Below are 27,300 nucleotides of genomic sequence, written 5' to 3' on the forward strand. Positions count from 1 at the left end.
TACCAGCTACTCAGAAGAAAATTAACTATTCAGCCAAAACCAGGATGCATGGCTAAGTTACTTGGACTAGAAGCAAAGGCAAATGAATCTTTTAGGATACAAGTTTGTTTCAGAGGTTTAGTTTGCAACTGAAGTCTCCTATGCAGTTCACTGAGCGACCTAGCTACCTCATATATAGTTACAGTGGGGACTCATGTTCTTCTCCTGTTATATATGTGAAAATCCATCTTTGTTGTGTAGGTCTGTGTTACCCACTGCTTAAAAATTAAAGTGACCATGTGGATGTAATCTGATGTGGAGCTCAGGATAGTCTTGAGAAGGTCATAGCAGTTATTGTTGGGCTTAAGAGTAAGGGTATCAGAAACAGATCTCTCAAAATGCAGTTAGGAACGTAGCTTTGCCATTTATATTATGGGGACATCCTTTTTGTGGCGTGGGAGAGGGAGAAGCAGAACTTTCCTGGAATTTGGAGTTAGTAACTTTGCTGGAGAGAGGAGTTTTGGTGAGTGACTAGTTACAGTCTGATGGATGGTACTTCTGGTAGAGCCTTTCAAACCTGCTGGATCCATGGTCTCTGAACTAGTCTATTGAGTAAGGTGGTGAGAGGACCTCAGGTAGAGGTATACAGGCAAGCAGGCTGAAAAACTGGCTAGGGGGTGGGAAAAGGGAGACCCAGTGTTCAGCCCTGATATGGACATGCAGGCAGGAGGATGCTTAGGGCTCTCAGATTTCCTGTATGGAAGACTGGGGAGGAAATACACGTGTGAGCTGTGAGTTACCTCTGTATAGTGTGTGGATTATGAATGTACTAAAATAGGGGTTTGACTGGGCTGCTTCAGTGCTAGCGTTTGCACTCAAACCTGCAGCAGATTAAACGTTAAGGCAATGAAACCTACATCCCTCCCTTCAACAAGTCTGCTTCTGGACCAGAAAGCCTTAGCCCTTGCAAGCTAAGTCCCTTCTCTACCTGTATCTGAGTGAGTTGCATGGTGAAGATGTTTTCTAGCAAATTCTTGTGTTATGCTAAGGAGTTATGATGAATGACAGCCATAACTATGTTTGGTCTATTTAAGTAACTTATTATGTATTATTTACTGTAACATTAATGAACATTATATCTTGCCTGTGTCTCTTATCTTTACCTGTCATTCTGTGGCTGCTTGGTCATTGCCAAAGTCAGAGTGCTTTGAGGTTCTTGTTAACTTTACAATAGGTAGGAATGAGAAGGTGATACTTAAGATGGAGTCAAACATCTACTCCAAAGTCAAAGAATTATTCAAGAGTAACACCGAAAGAAAAAAAAAAGTAATTCCTACTTCTTTTCCCTTCAGACTTAGATGATTTTCTTTTCCTCTACCCCTTCCCTGCAGCCAGAATGCTGATAAAGTAGGTAGGGTTGAAACTTCGAATATTAATTTATTGACAATATGAATATATTTGCTCACGCATCTAGAATTTAAAATTTACCTTGGCATTTTTGCTTTCATTTAATCAGTTCTCCGTTCTTTGTCTTGATACAGACGTATAGGAGAGTCTGACTACAGTGATGGAGAGGAGGATTTTTACTATACAGAAATCAGGCTCAACACGGACTCAGTAGCTGATGGCTTAAGCAGTCTTTCCCCAGTCTCTCCATCTTTAGCATCTCCTCCTTCCTTTCCCACCCAAGATGCAATCCGTCCTGAAACTTCCTGTGCCAAAACTGAGACTAAATTGATGACACCTCTGAGCCGCTCAGCTCCTACCAACCTCTACCTCGTACACACGGACCATGCTTACCAGGTAATGCCAGTCAGAGTGAGCTCCAGGGATTACAGTGATGTCATTAATGAATGAAGAAATGTCAGATCACAGTGTTTGGGTTTTAAAGAGCCAAGTTTAAAAAGCCATGAGTTTTAATGGGCTGAAAAGTTTTCAAGGGCAACCCAAGGGGCTTGTTTCATTTGAATGTAGATGTCTGCTTCTGAGCTAATTGTTTGTTTATGTGCCCACTCTAGATTTTGGGGTACTGTTTATCCAGCCACACATAGGTGCATACTTCAGGTTGAGAAGAATTGCTCTGTGATCCCACTGCCTACATTAGTTAATTTTTCACTGATCATAAGGAGGGCCCAAGGTGACACGCTCGGATGTGGTCTCCTGCATTGTAAAAATTCTTATTAAGCCAGGTGAATCCCTCCCAGAGTCTTCATTTCAGCTCTGCTTGTACTGGATGTGTTTGTAGACAAGTGCCTGAAGGATGTCAGGAACAATTAATTTCCTCAATTAGATGTCAGTTTGCATATGTGAAGTAGAGCAAGAAGAAAGAAAAGGCATAGATGGTATCCTTCTACTCTTAGAGGTAATGCTTTTCAAATGGCAAAAATTGCTGTACCAAAAACTTCCAACTAAGTTTGGACAGAAAGCATTAATTTTAAAAGTGCACTAAAATTTGAAGTAGTGTGGTCCATGACCCGTGTATGCATCAGAGAAATGAACTCTCTTAAATTTATCGGATTCAATAACTTTCATTGTGCAGATAAAACCTTTGTGTGTTTGGAGCAGACCCACTAAAAGGCCAGAGGGAACCATACAGAATTCAGAGGCTTGTTTTAGACTTTTGTGAGCATTAAAGCTTGGTATCTCACGTGGAAGCTGCATCAGGTAACACACCAACCTGGGGACTGATCAAGGCAGCTAGGAGAAAGACTTTTATCTCAGTGTAGCTGAAGCCCTGCCTCAGAGAGTGAGGCGCCAAGTCTAGGCTACTGAGAAGAGTCTTGCTTCATTTGGAATTTGCAGTGGTGACAGTCTACCCTGCTTTTTGGAGATTCACACCATCCTGTTTGATAAGCAGCCCCTGAGTTAAAGCACTTGGCTAAGGAAATACTAATTCAAGTGTTTAAATTGGATTTGAATTGATGCATTCCACAACGTGAGCCTACAAGTGCCTGAGCCATGTCTTCTTTTCAAGTTGCTCTGGTTTCAATACTTTATTTCATCAGTGAGAAGTGACACAGTCCACACTGTTCACGGCTTTCAAACTGGAAGCAGGAGGCAAGGTCCCTGCTCAAGTGTTCAGACTGTCCTTGCAAATGAGGCAGCTTCTGCAGAAGAGGTAGTGGTATCCTGTGCCAGGATCTCTCCAGTCCTGCAGGAAGAGCCAGGAGGCAGGGTGAAGTTTCAGCTCTCACCAACCAGAGGAGAAAGTGGAAATTACTTCATTGGGAGTGGAGGCAAAATTCACAGCTCAAGGAACTTCGATAAGGGAGGCTGAATACTGTTCATCCAAGGATTCCTGTTAAAAAAGGAAAAAAAAATATGGAGCCCAAAGCTGGGTCGCAGGAATCCTAAACAATTAGTATCTGTTAATTGCTGTTTCCTGTATGATTGGAAAGTGTCAAGTAGACTACTTGTAGTAAGAAAGGTATAAACAGGAAGTGAGCCAGGCAAGTCCTGACACTCTTCTCTGACCCAGTCTTACGGGTGAGGAAAAATTTAGAAAAATAATTGAAGAAATTGTGGAAAGTACTGCAGTTGAGGTTAACGGCAATGGAGGAACCCCAGAGAAAGATGATACTAGAACAGTCTAGGGAGCAGTACAGAAGAACAAATCCTTCTGGATTCAAGGAGTGCATTTGATCTTAAAACATATAAGCAGTATTTATTAGGCTAGAGATTAAATTTAGTGTAAGAGAGAGAACTGGAAAGTCACGGAGAACAGCAATGAGTTATTTTGAATGTTAGTGGAGTTGAATGAAAAGCTGTTCTTAGCCCTGACCTCATTTTCATTAAATCATTTTGGTACTACACAAATAATACAATAAAGTTTGCTGATAACAAACTCAGGAGACATCAGCAGTACCGGAGTTATATATCATGCTTACATGACTGGGTGATCTTGAGAATAATAGATTTTGGATGCAGTTTAATATCAGAACTTGCAAAGTCCTGCACCTAGGGAACTAATGAGATTTTTCTGCTATAAACTGGGGTAGTTAGAAAATTATGTGAGAAGGAAACCTCTGTTCATTAATCAAGCACAGAATGACCGTGAACCAACAACAATAGAACTGTGAAAGGAAAAAAAATAGTTGTCAGCTCTCTTGGATAAGAAATATCTCGGAGAGACAGGGAATTTTAAAGCCATTATACAAGACTCGCAGATAACTAGAGCTGAGATCCTGAGTAGAGTTCTGGTCAACCAAATGTGATGGGCTCCAGTCAGAAGAGGTAGAAAGAAAATCATCAGCATTGAAGAAGGAGGGCAGAGAGGACATGAACAGGCTCTCCAGCCCAGGGACTGGTAGCTCAGGCAAAGCAGGGGTGAGGAGAGGATGGGATGCTGCCTGGGAAGAAAGTGAGAGGACAAGTATGAAAGGGGAAGAGGATGAGCACATGCTGTTTCAAATATAAGGACACAGTGTTGGTACAAACAAATAACTATAAGTTACCCATGAATATATTTTGACTGGAAATTAGATGGAGGCCTCTAAGCAAAGTGAGGTCAGGGTATAGAAACTGTTCAGTTGTTATGGTTGAATACCTTATGGAAGAGATTGTCTAAAATGTTAGCCTGAAAAAGGGGACAGTGCTTGATGAACAAAGATGCACATCTGGGAAACAAGTGAACAAGGTGGCTGACTGTCTAAGTCTGATCATGTCTGATGTAGATATTTAGGCACTGAGAAAAAAAGAATTGAGCACTGTGGTATTTCAGGCAACTGCAAATTACGTTGATTTTAAACTTCACGTACTTTGTGTTTCTTTATAAAACTTGTGCCTGTACCTATTAAATTTAGCTACAGAGGAACTACGGGTGGGCTCTTTCAGCGTCTAGTATTTCCCTTTCAGGTCTTATTCAAATACCTGAGGAAGTTGCTGTACTGACCTCAGGTTTGAGCTGATACCCCTGTGGGATACTGAGCAGAGGCAGTGCTGTCTCACTGCTCATCCAGCTGACTCCAGTTCTTTCTGTCAGGAGTCCCGTTTGAACAGGGGAGTTGCCAGATTTTCTTGATGCCTTTCAGCAAAGCTTTTATATTTTATGGAGCTCAGCGGATGTTTGCTCTGCATGTCTGTGTGGATTCTCTTGGAGCTGTCAGCAGGCTCGGCAGCCCACAGAGCATCACTGCCGTACGCGGAGGCATCTGGTGGTCTCACTTTCTTTTCCTTGGAGAGACTCCAGGGGATTGCTTCAGCACTTGTTTACTCTGAAGATTATCTTTAGTGGGGACTATCAGGTTGTAGTTTGTCATCACTCCTCTGTGCCCAGCAGCTCAGGAAAGAGCTTTCTCCCCTGAAGCAGTGAGACAATTTCAGCAGTCTCAAACACAAACACTACTTAAATAAGTGTATTGCAGCATTGTCAGGCACAGGCAACTGAAAGCCAGAAGTGAAAACTCATTTTAGCAAGTTCTTAATAAGTTTAAGGAGGGATTTTTTTTTTGTGGTGAAAAATTGAAATGCAAGGGTCAAAGTGAGCCTGTGTTCATGGTGGCTGCTCACACTCCTGCTATGCAAGGTAGCTTCACAGCTACGAATTTCCTGATTCTGAAAATTAAATGGGATTCAAAAAGGGGTGGGAAAGAATTCCTGAGGATTCATAGCCCATGAGAACACCAAAGGAAAGGCACAAGATGAAAGATGCACAACTGTCTGAGCTGAGATTATTGTGTTTTTGCACTCCAGGGCAGCACTGGGTATTACATCCCAGATGGGAAGAATGTAAGAGTTCAAATACCTCAGGAGTCCTTAAATATTTGCTTGAGCTTAGTATTTAAGAGCTGTTTTTTGAATCCCCAGGATGATTTTCAGCTTCTTGTTTTTAATAGGAAAGACTGTTTTAATTGGGATGATTCTTAACATTTATCTCATAAATCAGAAATGGCTATCCCTTACTATTGATTTGTTTTGTCCAAGAAACCTCACTATCCACACTTCAATTGTGTAAACCAGCTGCTATCAGTTTAAGTATGGCCTTGTTCATCACCATGGAACAGGTGATCATTTGTAGTATTTTTTGCTTCTTACTGTCATCTTTCTCTAAACAAGGTTTAGGAATAGTGATATATAAATGTAACTGTGTCCCTTTCTTACTGGTTTACCCATGATTATCTGTCTTATAAGGGTAAAATACTTGTCACCATGCAGTTTTTTTCTGCCTTGGAAAGTCTCATAGATTTACCATTTGAGGAGTGAAAGGTCCTTAGAAATGCTTTGGAAGAAGAATAACTCTTCTTGCTGGAATAATATTTTCTTTTCACACAGGCCACTCCTCCGGTGAACATTCCAGGGTCAGCAAAATTCACTCCCAATGGCAGTAGCTTTAGCATCTCTTGGCAGTCACCTCCAGTTACCTTCACCGGCATTCCAGTAAGTGAACATCAAAAAAAAAAAAGGAGGAAAAAGTTTTTAGATTTTTTTGTTTTGTTTCACAATGCGTAGTGATAGAAGTAAATGAGACAGATAACCAAAGAGAAACAAATTAAATATGTTCCTCAGTTTGCCAGCATGGCTGGTTTTAACACCTTTGTCAGTCTCTTTAATTCAGTACATTTACTTTTTTTTTTTGCATCACTGTCTACAAAAAAAGAAGTGAATCTATAGTATATTTTTTAACTATGTGCTTACAAAACATTCCGATACATGCAGAGCACTGTGTGCTCCTTTTCTTAAAAAACCAGATGGAAAATCAGCGAGGTGATGGTTATGCTAACAGGCCAGTTGGATTCAGGCAGTTACCTAAATGGACTCTTGAAAGGCAACTGAAAGAAAAAGTAAGATGAAATGCAAAGTCCAGCTTTAGGAGGCTTCAAATGTGTAGACCCTACTGATAGCAGAAAATTGTTGTTTTATACAGAAAATGCATCCAATATCTATTGGGTTTTGATACTAATGCATATTGCAGTTTGACAGCTTTTTAATGAAGATGTATTATGTAAATTTAACGCTGACCTTTCTTCAAAAAAGCTGGTGTGCAAGGCCTGAATCCATGAACAGGACTGCAGAAATGCAGAGTTTGCTTAAACATAGACTTCCAGTGACCCTAAACGCACTGTGGTGTAAATGTGGGTATGCAGGGAGAGAGAAAAACCTTTATGAAGAGTTTGGAGGGATTCGGCTTATAGTGCCTGGCATGGAGAATGCTGAAAAAAAACTATGTAAATCACTATTTATGGATAGTGGAAAATCTCTATAATAAATAGATATTAATGTCATGTATCTTCATTTTATTGGGAATATTTTTTCATTATAAATTGATATTCTCTAATCATAAACCTATTTGATATCATAACATCTCATTTAATATTACACTTTATGAATTTATGAATTTTTAAAGTGTGTTATATAGGGCACATTGCTTATCCAAAGAACCATACAGCTTTTTTTCTTATGACAGCGAATATTAGACAAGGCGATAAGAGATACTATTTCCTTCCCTTCTCTTCACCAAGTGAATCTCTAAAGCTTCTTACTGTCAACCTTTGGCAAATCTTGGAGACTTTCTGCAGAGGCTGTGGCATCCTGCAGAGCTGATAAAAAATGAAAGTGGCTGAATCAATTACAATGCACTCTGCCAATGAATATTTATTAAATTCCATCAAGGAACAACTAACAGTGAAAGACATCATGCTGGCAGCAATTTCAACAAGAGTGCCTTGACAGAACGTGCTATCTGCAAAGTTCCCTGAGAATTTGATTTCCCAACAATGGGGTTGATATGGAGTAATTATGAAACTGGCTCCTTTTGTGGTGTAGCAAAAACTGGTGCCAGGAATCTAAAAATGCAATTAGCCACATTGTAAATCAGACACTTAAGAGGACAGGATTAGACACGTATGTGTCGAGTTTACTTGTTCAGGCAACAACGCTGATCAGTGGCTATAGACTAGAGAGTTCTCAAAAGAATTTAAGAAATGCAAAATCACTTTCTGAGAATTGTATGGAGATGCCAATGATTTAAGTACAATTTGAAAATATTCCCAATACAAAAGCCTGGGGAAGCAGTGATGCAGAATTATAAACTGCTCAGGGAACCATATGAACTGCCATTATATCTCTAACAACATTTATAAGGCTGTTTAACAAAGAAAAAAGATAATAATAAGAAAAAAATCTTTTAGGTTTGCACACATTTGACTGTTCTGTCAGCAGTGAGATCATTTATGAATTATGAAAGCTTGCCTGCAGTGAAAAATTATGTGCAGTAAGTGAGGGTACAGATGCCAAATGATGTTAAATAAATACCGGTATATTAAATGAAAGTTTTATTTCTCCTGTTTCAAAGTAGATTAGATATTGCCATATAAAAACAGGGCACTTTTAATTCCCACTCTTACACCGAGTGTAGCTGCTTTAGAAAAGCTATATTATAGGGGACTTTATCCTTCTCTGATAGTGTTTATTTAAGCCCAGACTATGTGACAGAGCCAGCATACTATAAACTCATGCCATTGTGTACATACGTGGTCCTGGGATTAGACACAAGTCTGTAGCACCCAATGGAACTTCAGAGAGTAAGTCCAAACCATTACTTTTTACCTGACCCTTAATATTTATTCAAGCAGTTTTCTAAAATGGCTTTGGAATACTTTTTTGGTCTGGACAAACCACTGAGCAGAAAAGATTAGGTACAGATTTGCAAAAGTGCGTAGGTCTACGCATTTTTTCATGTTACTAGTGGTGTTGGAATGGGCCCATTGGGCAGCCTTGACCCATTAGAAGGCTCTTGTATCCTGGTTTTGAGCAGTCTTCTTCTAGATGTGTATGTCAGTAGTTAAGTCCACGAGAGAGACAAAATTTCAAAATAGTCTCCTTTTGTGTTTTGGTTTTTTTGACACATACTGTAGTGTTTCCACATTCATTCCTGTGGACATTGAATTTCAATGACACTGAGAACTCCCTGCTTGCTTTCCTGGGAACCACGGTGTTCAGACATCATGACTTGCATTAAGCCCTCGCTTTTGGACAGTCTTTAGCAGAACAGCACTGACAGGCCTATGTGAATATGCTTACCAGCAGGTTCCTGAGCACCTCAAAACAAGCCAAACATACGGCTGGACCAGTCAGGGTTCAGTATGTGGCTGATTCAGGCTTGGGGGTATTCACAGCATCTAAACACAGGCATTTATTTAGAAGTCTTGTAGTCTTAAGGGAGGAGGAGCGGCTGAGGTCACTTGGGTTGTTCAGCCTGGAGAGGAGGAGACTGAGGGGAGACCTCATTGCAGTCTACAACTGCCTTGTGAGGGGAAGTAGAGGGGCAGGTACTGATCTCTTCTCTATGATCAGTGACAGGACCCAAGGGAACGGTATCAGGCTGAGTCAGGGGAGGTTTAGGTTGGATATCATAAAAAGGTTTTTCACCTGGAGGGTGGTCGATCACTGGAAAAGGCTCCCCAGGGAAGTGTTCACAGCACCAAGTCTGTCTGAGTTCAAGAAGCGTCTGGACAATGCTCTCAGGCTCATGTTGTGATTCTTGGAGATGGTCCTGTGCAGGGCCAGGAGCTGGACTTCCATGATCCTTGTGGGTCCCTTCCAACTCAGAAGATTCTGTAGTTCTGTGGTTCTGTAATTAGGGGGACTTCCAAACTCCTTTGTGCTCTCAATCATGCATAAGTTAGATTCCCAAGGCACATGGGAAGTACACTTTTTCTTACCATTTTCCTAAGATAACTTTGCAGGTGCCAGAGTGAGTGTTGGCACAGTTATGAGTCACTGCTAGGTGCTGTTGCTGTTCTCTGCATGAAGCAGAATAAACAGGATGATGCTTGCTCTACCACTTGAGACTGAACTAGGAGAAAAAATCAGGCACAGCCTGAGGATGTACAAGGAGGGTGAATTAAATTATGCAAGTGGAATGAGCAATGGTGGAGTCTGTATCTGTTGGTAGTGGAGGGCCTAACATAATGACTATATAGTTCCACTTCTATGTAATGTAGGATAGAAGTCTTTCTGAATGCCAGTGTGATCTCCACTGTGTGATACTGGCTTCTCACTGCCTGCTCGTAACCCAAAAAGGTTGAACAGGCGAGATCTTTAAGTTCGATAACCTGATGTTTACAGATTACAAATCTTCTCTGTAACCACAGTTTCCCACCAGGAGTTGTACTGGAAACTCCAGGTCCTTGCTTCAAACAAATACTGTCATTTCACTCTGTGTTAAACAGCGCTTCAGAGGAGAAAAGCCTCCGAAGGCAAGGACTGCATTCTCAGGGCTTCCTCTTAGTCTGCTCCTAGTGTCCCCTGCAAAGGAGAACAGCTGGCTGGTATTGTTTAGACCTGCTGCAAAGCCGATCAAGATACACAAAACTCATCTTCAGTGCAGTCTGGCTGCCTTGGTGTGCCAGCCCGTGGAAACCATTGTGCAGACACCCTCTCTATAGAGGGCGAGGGGAGAGGCAATCTGCACGCTGCAATTACTGCTCAAGCCTGTTCTGTGTTTGGAAGTAATCAGGGTAACTGCTTGTAACATGGGAGGCCATCCAAGTACTCTTCTGTTCAATGAAAACCAGCTAATATGTTGAGTGTCAGTTAGTAGTGGTAGACACAAAATAGTTTCAGGTTTTTAAAATGTTTCAGAACCCCAGCAGAATGAGATCTCTGGTTGTTGGTAATGACTGGAGAACTATGCAGTGTGTGGTAAATGCCAAATACTATAAAAATGCTATTACTTTGAATTTCATCTTCAGTGTTTCAGTCATTCTTAGGTAAACAAGGGTAGCAGTTGATAAAAGATTGGAAAAAGAAGTGGTAGACAACAAGCTGCCCTTAGTATTCCGGAGTGATAGAAGGAGCTAGTGTGGTCTCTGGATGTATAAAACATGACTTATGGTAAGCAGGCAGAGAGAGAGGAAATTTCTTTCAAGCTTTGCAGGTATATTTCATATATCAGTAATGGTCTAAACTTGTTTAGAGTGTGAGCCACACATGCAGTGAAATCAGAAGTTTCTGCAGTTACCAGCCGAGAGTAAAAGTTGAAAGAGTGACTGTACTCCATTACAAGCATTAGTTAGTTTTTTGCTACTGTGTAGTAGATATAAAATAGACTTCGTATCAAAAATCAAAGCACATACAGTAATTCTCTTTAAGTCAGGTCAGTTAGTTCCTATTCTTCCAAATCTTGTAAGACTTCAAAAAGGCAGGATTGAAAACCTGTAGCATTTCTGGGCTGCAGGATGCTGACTCCGTGCACCAGATACCCAAATGAAGCTTGCTATGTTCAATATACAACTAAAAATGACTGTGCATAATTTTATTGTCGTGTTTTAGATGTAAAGTTGTTGTGGTCTTTACCCAGGAGCAAAATAAAACTGTAATGGTAAATAATTTAGGAATTATTTAAGGCCAAGCATTATGCCATGTGATTACTCAAATAATGTTGCCAACCCCCAAGCTCACGTAGGAAACTTCTTTGGAAAGTGTCAGAAGACCAAACTATACCCTCCCCTCATGAACATTCACAAAGAGGATGACTGCTAAAAAGGTTACTGTGCAGAACAAGGAGATAATTCAGTACCTCTTGTCAGCAGCCTTGATCAGAAGGGCTCCCTTGCACTCCCATTAAACCTCAAGGGGACACATTGTAACTGCTCTGCAGCAAAGCCCCTTCTCCACCAGTGTCTCTCAGAAAGAATGCCTAGTCACAGATGGAAGCAACAAGTGGGAATCCCTTTATTTCATAGCAAGTTATTGGTATTGATCTCAACACAGGACAGAGTTTATTTTTCCAGTTATTTTCTTTGCTTAAATTGGAGAAAGTTTTCCTAAGAGCTATTCAGAAATCTTGAAAATTAATGCATATTTTGTATTTCCCAAATACAAAAAGTGATGCTGATCTGTATTCTGGTTTGCTCTATGAGGAGGACTGAAAGTACAGGGAAACAAAGTGGAGCCGATGCAATGTACCTAATGCTAAATAGACATCTTTCTAAATAAACCTATAGCTTACTTATGTTTGTATGTTATATAATCACCTTTCCTGGGTATACTTGCCACAATGAATGTGCATTTTCTGGGAAAAAGTGTTTAAACTGCATTCATATGTGTATGTTCTTCATAAGCAGCCTTTTTGTCTGTATTGGCAGGTATCACCAACCCATAATCGTCCTGCAGGGAGTGGAGAGCAGAAACAGTCCCATACAGTTCTTTCGTCACCGCCTAGAGTAGCATTTGGCTTGAGGTACGGGACCATTAGCTCCTGCTGGCACATCAGCAGCCTCAGAACCTGGAGGGCATTCAGTAAATAAGATATCAGTGGCCAGAGAAACAGGGAAGGCACACCACCAACCCCAGTTGCAGTTGTCAGGCAGTTTCTCACTAGGATGCTTCAGAGTAACCGTTCAGAATCTATTTTGCTTTTCGTTACCATCAGAGGTAAAGTTCAGGGGAAGAGTGAATTACTGCAAAATTAAAAAGGCAGACTGAAGCAAAACTGCATGCCTTACACCAGGCACGTCTGGAGTTCACATGCAGTCCTAAATTTATCCTGTAAAGCAGTGCTGCCCAGATCCACTGCCCCAGCTGAAGCATCCTAAACTACATGGGGTGGCTTTGCTTTTTTCCCTGAAAGGCTGGGCCATCTTACATGTTCACCACCATTCAGTCAGAATGGTATTTGACTTCAACTGAATTATAAAAAAACATATCTCGCAATAGATTAGATCAAGGCAAAGCTTTTTATGCCTTGTCTTCCTAGACATAAGCTACATTCACTTCCATTAAAGTTAACTGATGTTTGACCAGAATCTACTTTAAAAGTGTTCAAAAATTATGTTAAAAAATCAAACTGTGATGCTAAATTTCTTCTGGTAAAGAAACTATTTCTCCCAGTCCTAAAGGTGACTATACCCTAAAATGAGACAAAAAAAGATTTCATGCTTTTGATTTTCTTCAGGACTCTCAGATTGTTGCATATGCTACAAACCAAACTCAGAATCTTCCCCAATTCATGGATTGTGCCCATTAATTAATGTTCAGTAATCAGAAAATGTGTAGGCATGCAAGAGAGGAATCACCAGGCAATTCCCACATGTGCCATGCAACATGTAATACCTGTATTAAACAATTCTGTCAGTACAGTTATTTCATTTAAAGATGCCATGACAGCTGGCACTGCTGTAGTGAGTGTTGAGTTGCTTGGTGAAGCATTGCTCCTCAGGTTTGCTGGCTTGCTGTGTGTTGAATAAAAAAAGTTCCATTTTAACAGTTAGTTGGATCGTTTTCTAAACTTGAGAACTTTTGAGTGTGGTCGTAAGATGGAAAGCAGGACAATTTTTATAGCTGTAAAAGCAGGTGCTGCCCACCTTACTGGCTTTGGGGACAGCAGAGAAGGAGCACATGCAAACGTGCTGCAGGTGAGGGTAAGGGTTAAAACTTTTCACTCTGTTATTTTTCAGTCAGTGAGCTCAGAGCAAACTGTGCAGGAAGGACTGGCAAGCTTAGGAGCTGGTAGCTTTTCTCCCGTTTTGCATAGCTGCTACCTGCTGGTGGTCAAGATCTGATGCTACAAGCTATGCCAAGTATTTTTACCACACCTCTGCAGCACTTCTGCCTGACGTGACCTGGCCTGTACTGTGGAACAGCTATGACTGTCCATCAAGGCATTTCATGTGGCTAAACTACAATTTATTAGTCCAGGTTTAGTTGGTGGCTAAAGTCAGGGATCATCCCAGGAGCAGAGGAGAAGGCTCAGCAGCTGCTGCACAGGCTGTGGAAGCCAGGCGAGGAGAAGGCCTGGTCCCTCAGAGCTGTGGAGTCACGGCTATGACTGTCTGTCTGCTTCATTAGCTCCCAGCTGACTTGAAAACAGCCCAAATCCCCGTGAAACACCCAGGGCTCTCTGCCTGCTGCACTCCATTGAGATTGTTGTCCTGATTTTAGGGTGAAAAGCAATGCTATTAAGCATCTCCTTAACAAGCTTCCCTTTCTCTCTGACAGGAAGCCTAGAGGGGAGGGGAAAAAGTGTCGGAAGGTCTATGGGATGGAGAACAGAGATATGTGGTGTACTGCCTGCCGATGGAAGAAGGCCTGCCAAAGGTTCATCGACTAACAATTGAAATTATGCAGAGGATTTGGGGATGGGGGAGGACAACAGCAGAACCAGATTGCTGCAACTGCACTGTATCACTTCCCATTTTCCCCTCCAGTGATGTGGTGTTGGGGGCTTTGGGTTTTTGGGATGTTTTTTGTTGTTTTGTTTTTTTTTAAAGAGCTTTGTATTTCAAAGTGAAGCACTTGTAGCCAAGGAGAAGCACTAATTAAAACCTGTGTGGAGCAATAGCGCAAAAAAAAAAAGCAAAACCAAGAACATACAACAAAATTCTGTCTTAGTAAGCATGGAAACCAGAGCAGCTATTAGTGTTTTTCTGTAAAAGAAAGGAAAAAGTTAATTATTTTGCTAACTCCGTGAGCTACTTGCTCCTTAGGATAATTTTTAACCATTTCAGTCTCTGTGCTGTGAACATCTGTATCTGCTAAACTGATCAAGTTTTCTGTTCCTGAAACGAAGATATCTTTTTGAAAGCTTTCTAATAAACACTTCAGAGTCGTATAAGCTACAGTTTTCTCAACAAAAGCTGTACTGAGACTGGATACTGCTAAATAATTCTCCTGATATGAATGATCATTAATATATTTTTGGAAAGGGGATGTGGGGAGGAGTTGGGATTTTCGTTTGTTTGTTTTGTTTGTTTGCTTATAGGGGAAAATCAAAATCTGAATTTGCAAGAAGGACAAGCAGTGCTCCTGGAAGATTTTTAAACCAGCCACAGACCAGTGGAGTGGAACAAAGTAATTTAAGTACCAAATTGGATTTTGACCCTCTAGAGGAAGAAAAGCAGCAGTGTAAAGTCACCAGCAGATATTGTCACGAGAAGTTGAGAGAAGAAAGCCAGTGATGCTTGATTGAAACCCATAAGAATATATTGGCAGTCCAGTAGCTTTTCTTACCACTCTCCCCTTTCTGAGAGAGTATGAACAGTAGGACCAGCACGGCTGTTGCTGCAGGAGGCCTATGAAGAACTGGTACTTGCAGCCACTATGATTATTTGTAATATCTATTCAGGGACATGATCCAGCCCAGCAGTTCTGCTTTTGCTTCCTTTTCTCTTATTTGAGAGATTTTTTTTTAGATAATGGTTTGCTCAGCTTTTTTTTTTTTTCTGTTAAAGCTACTAAGATTTATTTGATGCAAAAAATTGGTAAAGAAAATACCCCCTTTCCACAACATCATCTCAGAAAAAGAAGTACAACAGCAAAGGAGCAACGTTATTTATGGTAAAAATCAATTTCTTAAATCATTTTGTTATACAAATGAAAAAGTTTCTCTGCTTGCAGTACTTTGATAGATTTGGGTCATTTACTTTCTCTGTCCATTAGGAAGTACGCACCAGAGTGCGGCAAGCTGATGTTCTGTCTCAAGTTGTATCAAATTACTGTTAATTAATGATTATTTCAGAGCAAAAATAAAGTAAGGATTTACTAGGAAATGAATGTATATGGTTAAATAATACTTGCCTATAAAAGAAAACAAGACATCTTAAAAAAATCAAAGACACAGAAGCAAAACTTTGCCTATTAATTGCAGCATGAAGGGCTGCAAATGCCTGGGTTATTTTTTTTCTTTCGTAGTATTCTAACCAATTAAAATTAGACCAAATCTTTTTCTTCTTTTTTTTTTTTTTTAAATTGTCTGAGCTGGCTTGTTCTCAGTGAAATAAGGGAACTTTTAAATATCTGAACAACTTTCTGAAATCTGGTCCAAAGTTCAGTTGATAGCTTTATTAAGTGTGCAGTGCTGCTTGTGCCTGTGTAAAAGCACAGAATAACAATGCAGTTGTTTGGAATATACACTATGGATTCAGTAAGGTAGCATGGAAAAGAAAAATCTATAATAGGAGATACTGAAGGTTATCATCTGATTTTCTGTGAACAAGTTAATTGGGCAATCAGGTGCCTAATTTGAGCATGCTATTTCTGCAGTTATTTACAATTGTGTAATTTACATGCACAAGTGGCAAGATATGCTTGCATGCATGCAATTACTTGATTTTTTGCCCAATTGTGTTCTCTAAGTCATTAAGAAAAAAGAAAAATAGACTCTGAAAGCTAGTAAGACCCTAAAATATATACACATATATGTGTGTATGAGTATTTTTGTATGTGTGTGTATACATATATGTAAAACTATATATTATATAGTTTTATATGTGTATATAAAATCTGGAATCAACAGGGAGGAGAAAGATTGTTTTCTTTACAAATAGAAAAAACCAAGACACTAAGGGTCAGTGGATATACATAACCACTGTATTATCTTCTTTCCTCTTAGCAAAATGTGGGTCGTGGGTTTTCTTTAGATGTTGTATTTTTTCAATTTCCATAGTAAAATACCTCATAGTAATTCATAGACATTTCATATTCAAACACAGGGCTTGCTGGTGGTGTACTTACTTTGATAGAACTTAAAATATTTGGGATTTTTCCAAGATACTCCTGCCAATTTGCCCCCCCCTCCCATTTTTACAAGCACTCCAAGACTATAAAGCATTCCATGATTAATTTGACTGTTGTCAGACTAACAGTATTTGCCTATATATTTGTTGTTCCCCTCCTTTTTGCTTTGGAGGATTTTTTTTAAAATAATGTGTCAGATTGTATATTGTTTCTATAATGTCATGGCATTGTGAGCACCTTTCCCAAGGGCACTTTATGAATTGTTGTAATAAGATTATTCTTTATGAATTTCTGCACAGAAGAATGGTTTTGTCGCCAGACCAGATTGCCCTCTGGTACAAAGTGGATATGGATTATGTAAAGGACAAAAGCCACAAACCATCAAAACAGGAGAGAAAATTGGTGTCAGCAAGGCAGAGGGCAGAAAGGTACTTGATAAATCCTGCCAGGACAAAACTAAGTTACCAGTATTTTTACACGATCTTTAATCAGCGGTTTATATTAAATCAGTTTTGGATCTTATGGCTGTGGCATTTTGATTCATAAGTAGGCACTTCTGGAGTTACCACGTCTCACCCAAGGCCACAGTAGCAGGACAGCACGGCTGTCTGGGCCTGCACCAGTGGCTTTGTGTTTTGAGCTCCGATCACTTCATGTCACATGAGCACTTCAGTGCCCACCGAAATCCCTTCATGATCCTGACACACCTAGGAAGGACAGAAATGTCAGCAAAGCCTTTCCTCTGCTGGCAGTACTGAGCATAATCTGGAGTAACCTCTTCCATTTTTCAGTCTCTTGCTTCTGTGTTGCTTTGAGCTGCATTGCTGTCCTCCTGACACCTGATTTATCTCGCACATCTGCACTGACCTCTCCAAAACAGTCTGATTTCTTTGTTTTCCCAAGGAAGAGCTAGCCTGAATGCTGTGGTCATTTATTGTCATCAGTACATGCCAATTCCTCTATTTTCTGTTTCTCTGTGGGAGGTAGCTCATTGTCTCTGACCTCCCAGGGAAGTCAGAAGGAATGGCCTGAGCACATCGCGCAGTCTCTGTGTGCTGCAGGGATTTGGATGTGGGTTCATATATGTTGAGAGCCAGAACTTGATATAAAAATGTTAAGATCTGTTTTATTGTTACTATTATTATGTATTTAGCCACTTCTTGATACTGGTAACAGAAATTGCCAACATCAGTATCAGAGTGGAGATCAACTGTATTAATCCCGAATATTTTTCTTTAGCAGTTTCCTTATTAGAACAAAGCTATTTCCCACTTCCCCATTCCCCCATCCCCTGAAAGATCTGTAAAATGAGATCATTTTAGAAGTGGAAAATTTTAATAGCAATTTTAATATGGGACTGTGCTCCAACTGCTCCTGTATGAAACTGTTGGACTTTAAAACTCAGATCATCTTAAGTCATAAAACGGTTTCCACACAGAACAATGTGCCTGATTCTCTAGTGCCTTGCACAAATGTAACAGGATATACAAGATGCAAAAGTGAGTAATAACTCTTCTGTTCCAATCTGCAAGTTTTCACTTACTTTTAACCAATACCAGTCATCACCTAGCATGTACCTGTTGGCGTTAGCCATGCTTGTGCTAATAAGCTGAGCAGAATGCCTGTGTGTCCAATTACTTTTTCCAAATCCCTTAGCCTTGTATCAGCGTTAGCTATCTAATTATCTACAAGTTCCTTGCAGCTGTTCACTTTTGCTGACATCACTGTCTTCATTCCTTCCCCCTTTTTTCTTTTTTACAATAATGACTAGATAAGCAACACAACAGGAGGTAAAGCTTTAGCCAAAAGCTGTTGCAGAACCTGCATGTTGGAACAGATTCCAGCTGCGTGCAGTGTCCCAGATGTTCTTGTCCCTGACTTTATTGTTCTGACCCAGTGAGTCAGGATGTTTTTCTATTGGTTGCTGTGGCCTGGGACCCCCTAAAGCAGCCCTACTGAGAATCCAGGACAATCGCTGTGAATGTGGCAATACAGAGTGATTTATTTCTTCCCCTGCCTGTAAATATGTTAGAACACCGTGTCAGAAACAGGACATGAAATTAGGAGCTTGCTAGCCATCTGCAGAGACATAGGTGGTTGCCAGTGAGGCTTCTTTTTGTTGGGTCAAACTATAGGCACCTGCTGGAGAAAGTTGTGCTGCACCTTTTTTTAGAAACACTTTGATATGAAAACATTTGTCAAGTCTCATCTTCGTCTTATATTTTATTCAATCTTCCTGTAAGATGGTAGCACTGGAACTGAAACCAGTGTGGAGTATGGGATTTAACCTGCATTTGTCGGGATTTTTCTGGTAGATAACTGGACAGTTGTAAAGCATTGTAGTGTAGATTTTGTTCTAGTATAACAGCAGAGTTTTATGGCACCTTTAGAAAATAGCTAGAAAGTAAGTCATACGTAAAAATCAACCAAGCTGAGGGTTTAAATACGTTCTGTATCTGCTAGACATGAGCAGCCCTTGTCTACATCCCTGTGGAGCTTGAAAAGCTTCAAGCTTGCAAAACAGCCAGTGTACACCTGTTGTTGGTAGTGCCACCTGAGCTGCCTTTTCCATCTTGCACTACAGTGGTTTTGCATCAACCGTGCTGTCACTTCTGTCAAATGTGGGATTTAAGGAGTGTACATCTTCCACTTGCAACTTTTTGAGTTTATTCATCAATACAAAAAGCAGTCATCATGATTTCTGTGCTTCACACAGACCATTTGTAATAGCAATCCAGAAAGACCCTGAGAACAGAAATCAGCCTGTTTCTGATGGCACCAGGCAGAAGAAAATACAGGTTGCTCTGATGCTCGCTCCTGCTCACAGGTACAATTCATTCAGCTGATGAAATGGAAAGGACTAGATAAATTGACAAGCCAGTGTTCTGCTGGTTTTTTTAACACATCTTAACACCAGGAATGATTCTCCTTACATGTTCGGATCTGAATGTGAGGTCTCTAATATACCCTTGAGGGAAATAAATTTAGCAATAGAAATACTGTTTCAGCTTTCCTGCTATTTGGGCACATACACAACATTGTACTCATGAGGTGATGTTTCAAAATTAAATCCAAATTCTTTATGTGATTCAATGCTAAAGATGGACTTGAACATTAAAAAATGTTTGAATATTAGTATTTACTGTTTGCTAATTCTCTTAAAGAATTCAGGTTTGATTTTGAAGTCCTTATCTTTGTATGCGATACCGTGCAGCAATTAGTATATGATGTTTAATGTCCAGATAAACAGAAATTACTAAAATGTTTGTAGAAAGCTGCCATGGGAAGACAGGGAAATAAGAGATAGTTAATACAAATTTCCTCAGGGAACATGAGAGGGCTGTGAAGGCAGGACGTGGGTTTATTTGAATGGAAGATTGCTAGGAAATTGAATTTTTTTCTATTTTAGGCAAAATTAAAAGAGCAATATATCAGTACTTGAATTATTAAAATGAGAATGAAGCACTAATTGATGAACTTGATCCTACTTAACGTTGTAGCTTATAAAAATATAGAAAGTGAGCTTGAACCATAACCTAATAAAAATGTAAATCTATACATTTGTGTAAATCTTTTCAGGATCTTCTGTAAATATAAAAACGTCTTGTTTATATAGTTGCTTGGTCAAAGCATGCTTTGTCTGTAATTGGATTACTTCTTACCAAATGACTTCGGCAAGCAAAAAAGCATTATGTCAGCACGATATCCTGGAGAGTTGTGTAGTGCACTTTGAAAAGGGCTAATTAAAATTTAAAAATATTGAAATAATAATTTAATTATTTAAAATTAAAAAGAAAACATGCCACCACATTTTTTTTCTTATCTGCAAAGGTATCAGCTTCTGTAAACCCAGGGTTTTATCAAACTGTGTTAACTAGAATTTTGAAATTCTTCAAATTTTGAAGATTCTCAATTTTGCTTTATTTTTACACAGAAAAATAATTTTTGATCCATAGTCGTTTTTTCCTATCAACTTTTTCCCGTGTCCAGAGATCCATGCTGCAAATTCCAAATGTGTATACTGAAGTGAACAAAAATCAGGATCTTCAGTATTAGAACCTAAAAATGTAAATAGCACTTACATGGTATCCAAATTCTTAGTATCAGTATTTAACTGTAGTAACTAATTCTTACAGTGATGCCAGCAAATCTTTCGGGGAAGGGGAGCACGTAATCTGTAAATTAGGAAGTATGGCTGTGCAGAGGTAGAACTACTGGTATTCCGAGAATGAAGTGTCGGCTCAGGTTCATCAGAGCACTCACATATGTGTTACCTCAACTTGCGGAGTTTGCTGATGAGACTCTCCGTGTTTCTAAAGTTTGGCACACATTTTTATGCTCCTGTGAAATCAGTCCTTAGCAAGAGCAGATACTCTTTTAGCTTTGTTTGAAATATGCACTTTGTGAGACAATCTATCTTTTCCTGGTTTTATGCAATTTACGTTGTATTTAGAAGACCAGACAAATTTAGAGAATTCTTTTTTTTAAATATTATTTTTTGCATTGCAAAAGGGAAAGTGAGAAAGAAGAGTAGTTCAGCTGCACATTTCAGCATGTGAAAGCACTGCTTAGGTTTGTAAAAGCCGTGTATTTGCCATCAAGCTCAAAGGAACTCATTTGAGCACAAGCAGGTCACATTATATAAATTTATATCGTTCCATCTGTACTCCGTGTACACTCAGCACTCTTCCAGGGAACTGGAGGCATAGGAGCTCTGAGTATGCAAGGAAATAAATGAATTTACCTAAACACTTTAGGAATACTGTGCTTTTAAACCACAAATTATGTTGTCTATACGTAATTTTTAGTATTAAGAGAAAATAGACAGTAGCCTTATTAACCAGGTGCAATACTTACAAAGGGCTAAATTATGGAAACAAGTGGTGTGTGTTTGTACATCACTGAAAAATGTGCACTCTCTGAAAACTGACTTTTATAGCACTGGGATCTTATTACCTCTCTGAAATTATAATGTTGGTGTAATTTTATAACCATTTATTATACATTATGAAACAGGATTTGGGATTTCCTAAGAACCAAAAGGAGGAGAGGGGAAATTGTAAATCACATAGACTAGTGGTATGTTGTTTTACATGGCAGAAGTAACCTAAAACACCTTTACAAAGCCATACAAGTTCTGGATTATGGAAATAAAAAATCTCTTGCCCTTGGTTACAGACATAGTTTAGTCTGAAATTTCCCATGGTGACATGAAAATGCTTACTTCAATGTTCATGTTTGCTTTGTCTCTTGCATTTTCTTACTGGATTTTATTTGTATTCTGATCATGAAAACATTCCAAATTAGCAGTATTTGGCTTAAAATTGTATTCTTTTGAAAATAACTTTTAAAATGGAGAGGGTTCTTCATTCACTTCATTCACTGTACAGTCTGAATGAGATCACACAACATGATCTGCTCTGACTTAAGTGGAGAGTTCATACAAGCAGAAGATTATGGGAAAAGATTATGTTGAGGATTAATTGTTCAGTCATAAAAAAATTTGAACAGTCAGACTAAAAGTTCCACTCACATATTTCTTCCCTCCATCTGCACTGGGGGGTCAATGGAGTAGGGCTGCCAAGTACAGTGTATCTGGCTATCCTACTCCTGGAGGGGTGTGTTGGTGGTTTTTTTTTTTCTTCTGTTAGATAATGACACACACGTCATCTTCTTATCCCTCTTTCTTTTTTTTTGTCTTGTGCTCAGAGTCCAGAATTAACTGAAAGCCAGAAATAATCAGATTTGTTGAACAGAAGGCTCTTTGGTTGTTTCCCTGTTTGACTTCTAGCAAAGGCGCCGAGGGACAAACTCGAACTTTGAGACAACTTAGTCAAAAGAGGCTTGAGCCAGTCAGGCAAGACCTGAAACAAAATTGCTCAGAATTGAATCCCAGTAGGAGGAAAATCGTCTTAAGTCAGTTACAGAAGTTCTGTGGTTTGATTTTTGTGGTGTTGGTTGGTTGTTTTTTTTTTTAATTACAAGCCTGATAAGAAGTCTTGTTACACAATTAAGAGCAGAATGCAGATCACATTGTACTCCAAACAGTACAGATTTTCTCAAGAGAGTTGCAGTTGTTCCCGTGCTTTGACAAGGAGTGCTCACACGGGTAATGGTTGTAGAGCAAAGGCATGTGCGTTTTCTTCTCTGTGACTTTCCACTGGAATTGGGAGTGTGAAATTGTGACTCTCCCTTTCTGAGTGCCTGAGGATTTTGCTGTTGAGCTTTGTGAGAGGGGTGGATACGTACCTCGGCACCTTTGCACAGCTGTTGGAAGAGTTTCTGGTAATACCAAAGTGGCAGTACTTTGGATGTGTCACTTAGTGACAGATTTAAGAGCTGTTAAGCAAGTGGTATTCAGTCTGTAATCCATCCTACTGATGGATACTGATACCAGGCCCAGGGAGAAGGAGGTCTCTCAGGATGGGACCCAGGATAGCCAAGCTTCTGTGAAGGGAGTCACCACCATAGTCCATGTGCTGTTGGCTGGAGCAAGTGCTGTCTTTGTTGTGTCCATCTTGAGGGAGGTTGGTTATCCTCACACATTCATGGCATGTTCAGAGGACGGAACAGTCTTTTGAAGAATATTCTTGTTTTCAAAGATTAAAATAAAACTGTGAGTGAACTTTTATGTTGAAGTCACTGAATAAATTACAGTATTGTCAATGTTGAAATCAGAAGGGGTTGTTTTGCTCCTTCCAGAGCCATGCTGCAACTCCCGTGGGGGCTCTAACAGAGCCCTGTAACCTTAACCAAGTCTTTTTCCCAAAGATTTGCTGGAACCCAGCACTGAGCCCTAAACTGAGGCCAATGTGAGTTTGACCCCCATGTAAAGGAGGCTCTTTCCAACTCTTTCACAACTCTTATCCTTTCTAAGTTAGTGTTTTATTAGTAGACCTTTATAAAGGGGGCATTGCCTCATCGCTGTTCCAGGGGCATTTCTAACATGGCACCAGCCACCCCTGCATTTGCAAGGAGCCAGATATTATTTTTGTCAGTAGAGGTGTTTGGGGAATATTATTTTAGATTTAGACCTCTACACTTCACCTAATGCTGCAGTTCACAGCAGATTAAGTTGGCATAAGCTTGTGCTGCTGTTGAAGAAGCTCTTCCTACCCACCAGAGAAGTATCCCAGGTTATGCCTAAAGCATGTTGCCTGCTGGGTTTGTACCTCTGCTCTTTCATGTGGCAGGCATGATAATACTGCCTTTATCCCACCCTGTCTTGGCTGGGGTCTCATTAAGATCTGATAAGACCTGCTGCCTACATTGTTCTTCCTTTTTTTCCTACCAGTCTTGTTTCAGAGAATATAAAGTAAATTTAAGTTCTTTTAAAAATATTTTTTCTGGATTATTATTTTTAGAACCAGAGCATTTCCTCTTTAACTTCAGTGTAAAATTGCTGAGCTTTTAATTTGCTCTGCATTGCACTTTATATATATTTTCACTTGTTGGGCCGTGTATTTTTGATAAATTAAACAATAAAGGTTTTGTTAATCTTGATTTAACTAGAAATTAACCATGAAAGTAAAATGTTTTTATAAAATTGCAAAGTCCATAACATGCAGCAAATAATATGTTAAGATCAGAGACATTTTTAATGATACATTGAGAAATACTGTACCTCTGAAATTTATTACCATTTGGTAAATTCAGTACATTAATGGATATCATGATTTAAAACGGAATATGAATAAGCAGGAGACAAAGTTTTAGACATTGAGTTTGCTTGTACGCAAAACCTGAATTAGTTTAATTGATAGGAGTTTTAAAAAAAAATCAGCCTAATGCAGTTTAAAGATGTGTGGAACTATTTAATAGGCAAGTTTAAAAAGAAAAAAGCTCACAGAAAAGTTGAAATTAGTTTAACTTAACCACCAAAGAGCTGTGTTCTCCACTGTGCTAAGGCAGTGCTGTCTAGTGGGTGCCTGTGAAGCCCCTGAGTAGCCCTGCAGGGGCTGAACTCGTGCAAGTACAAGGCACCAGCAGAAGCCGTGTGCGAGTATGGATTTTCCTGCTTTAAACAGCAGCGCTCCAAGCTGTTACACTTACAGGCCCACTGCCAGGTTGGCAGTGGTACTTCCATTTGGTTTTTCCTGCCTTCATCTGCACTAATTTTGGGAACTAGTATCCTAAAGACAATCCTTTTGTTCCTAAATGAGCTAATGAAGAACTCATCTTCCCTCTGTTTTTGGTGTTAAACTTACAGCCCTAATACTACTGCATGTAGTTTATCTTAAGAATTTGTAGATACCAGTTTCAGTGCTTTAAACAAAGAGCAGCTACTTTTCCTCAGCACAGAATCCCTTCAAATCTTGTGGAGTACCTTGAAAAATAAAGACCTTTTTGACTTTTACCTCGTACCAAACTCTTTTATTCCAAATCACGCCTAAAAAAGTGGGGAAAACAAAGCACATGGTAGCGAAGGGAGGAGAGAGAGGCAGCAATGCGATACTTTCTTCCCAGCATGAGCCCTTCCTGGGCTCCCCTCTCCCAGGTTGATAAGTGTGTGTGCACAGACCATGCACAGCTTGGAAGTCCTGTGAAATCCCTGCAAAAGCTTTTAGTTGGCCACCTCCCAGAGTCCTCAGTTCCTTTTAAGAGACTTTCAGATTTTCTGCTTTCTCACTTCTACATCCATACATAAAAGTCAAAGCTGACTGCTGCTCCAATAGCCTGGCTACAGTCTCACACTGAGCTGCAAATACATCATCTTGCCATTTTTTATCAAGCTGCAGTTCTACCTGCAAAGGATGGGCATGATCCAGGTATTTCTGCATGCTGTAAAGCTGTTGTGTCCTTTCATGGACCACTGGGAGTCCCTGGAGGGAGGCAAGTGCACTGCCAGTGGTGTGCAAGCTTTGTGCGTGACATGGGCGAGCACCTGATACCTGTGCTGAAGAGAAAGCATAGGCTGATATCCCCTGTGCATCCTACCACGGAGATGAGGCCTGCACAGCACTGCTCGGGTCTTGGAATTACAGGGAAAATTAAGCTTAAAACCTTTGTATCAGCACAGTGTGTCTCCGAAAACTCTGTGTTCGGCTGAGGAGCAAGAGCAGTGACAGGCCTCCAGGGTGGTGCTCTGTCAGGCAGCACAAATAACAGCTCTGTTGCCTGACTGGTTGTTGTATTTCCTTGGATGTTTGAAGGAAGGCTTAGAAGAGAAGATGTTGTGTGTAGATGCTACTCCTTTGCAGTCTGGTTGGATTCTGCCCTCTGGGGGCAGCCTGTGGGCCAGCACAGCACATTTAGATAAGGTGCTTCCATGCACTCGAACATAGCAAAAAAAAATGGTTTTTATAAGAAGCAGCCGCTTTTTCTTTTCTGTTTCTTAAAAAAAACCCAAAAAACCCCAAAAAAAACCCAGAACAAAATGCCACAGTTCAGGCCTTTGCCAGACTCCCACTGTCTCCCTTTAGCACTGAAAGCTGGGGAGAACTCCAGAATTCAGAGGACCTTGGCCATAACTCATCAAAAAGCCCCTGCAATCTATTGCTGCTGAAAATGTTTTAGTGCTAGATCAAAACCACACAGACTTGGGCTCTCTAAAATTCCTCTTAAGAATTTTGCTGTTACTTCATATGAAAAAACCTGTTAAAATCTTTGTGTCTGCATCTGAGTCAGTTCTGCCTGCTGATCCAAGAGCATTGCAGTAGACTTCAAATATCTAGGGAGTCATTCTCAGTACAAGTCAGGACACTCCAAACATTTCAGATGTTTTTCTTACATTAAAAACATTGACAAAACAAGCAATGTGTCTATTAATGCCTAAAAGTTAATGAAAATAATTGAGTTAAAATACTGAGATGTATCTGCTTGCACTCGAAACTTTAAAGAAAGACTACTGAATTCTTGATTTGCTAAGCACGAGCTCCTGAGTTTTAATAATGCACTAAACGAGCTTTGGACAGAGTAACATTTTACAAAAATCAAGAAAGATTTTTTTTTTCCTCAAGTAATTCAGGTAATGAATAATTTGTTTCTGGTCACTGGGTTTTAGAATGAGTAAATCTCATCCTCTCTCACTTCTAATATTTATTGTTTATATGGAAAAAAGTCTTTACTACTTTTTCATTTCCCAGTGAATGATCAGTTTGCTAGCTACAGACAATGTTTCTTGACTTTAGATTGCAGAATATGCTTTGATAATTTTACTTTTCTCCATGTGAATCCTGGTTCTCTGATTATTAGTTTTTTCTAGCTTCAAAAATGCTTTTGTGCGATTTCCATTGATAAGGTTGAATAAAACTTGCAAGAAAAAAATCTAAGTCAATTCCCAAGTAAAAATTAAGTACATGAAACAACCATGAAGATAAAGTATCATGAGAAAAGTCAGTTCATTGCTGAATTAAATATTTATAGAACATGTTGATTAGCAAAGAGCAGTCATCTTTGTTAAAGTTACATTTAGTAGAAAACCACTGTGTTTTAGTAAGTGTCACAAGTGACAAAGCAATTTTTCTCCAGAAAAAGTGCAAATGGAAAACAACATTTAAATAGATCATTTAAACCAAGATTTTCTCCTTCTATTTAAGCCCCTCCTGCCTGGTACATTACTGTTATGTTCAGGGATGTTCAGGACAACAGACATTCCTCATGGGAAGCAGCTAGGTTCCAAAGTGTCAACTGAATAAATGGGAAGTGAGCAAACTCATAGGACTTTCTAAATACTAGCTCAGGTATTAGAAGAATCGTTTTTTAATCTAGCTCACATGCCATAGTTAAAACCAGGTTTCTGTTGGTTTGCTTGTTTGTCTTAGAGGGCTTTTACTTAACCCTCAAAGCAGGGTATGTCTATACTGAGATGACCGTGATTGAATAGGAATCTCTTGAAATCCTAAAATACATTATTACAGAAACAAC

The 27,300-nt window shown here is 39.7% G+C and overlaps 1 protein-coding gene across 3 annotated transcripts in view; it reads left to right on the forward strand.

The window, feature by feature from the left end:
* Positions 1-27,300, forward strand: part of ZNF704 (zinc finger protein 704) — a 129,598-nt gene that overhangs the window by 72,429 nt on the left and 29,869 nt on the right. Inside the window, exons 6-9 of one of the 3 annotated variants that reach the window (XM_027750431.2) lie at positions 1,521-1,782; positions 6,250-6,354; positions 12,066-12,160; positions 13,918-27,121. In XM_027750431.2, the coding sequence (XP_027606232.2) occupies positions 1,521-1,782; positions 6,250-6,354; positions 12,066-12,160; positions 13,918-14,029 (574 nt within the window). In that variant the 3' untranslated portion in view covers positions 14,030-27,121. Of the gene's footprint in view, positions 1-1,520; positions 1,783-6,249; positions 6,355-12,065; positions 12,161-13,917; positions 27,122-27,300 lie in introns of those variants that run through there. The other 2 variants (XM_027750446.2, XM_027750452.2) reach the window with 2 other exon arrangements.

This window comes from Pipra filicauda, unplaced genomic scaffold, assembly GCF_003945595.2.
Source record: "Pipra filicauda isolate LSUMZ 115617 unplaced genomic scaffold, ASM394559v2 scaffold400_size1120237_pilon, whole genome shotgun sequence".
Classification (NCBI taxonomy): domain Eukaryota; kingdom Metazoa; phylum Chordata; class Aves; order Passeriformes; family Pipridae; genus Pipra; species Pipra filicauda.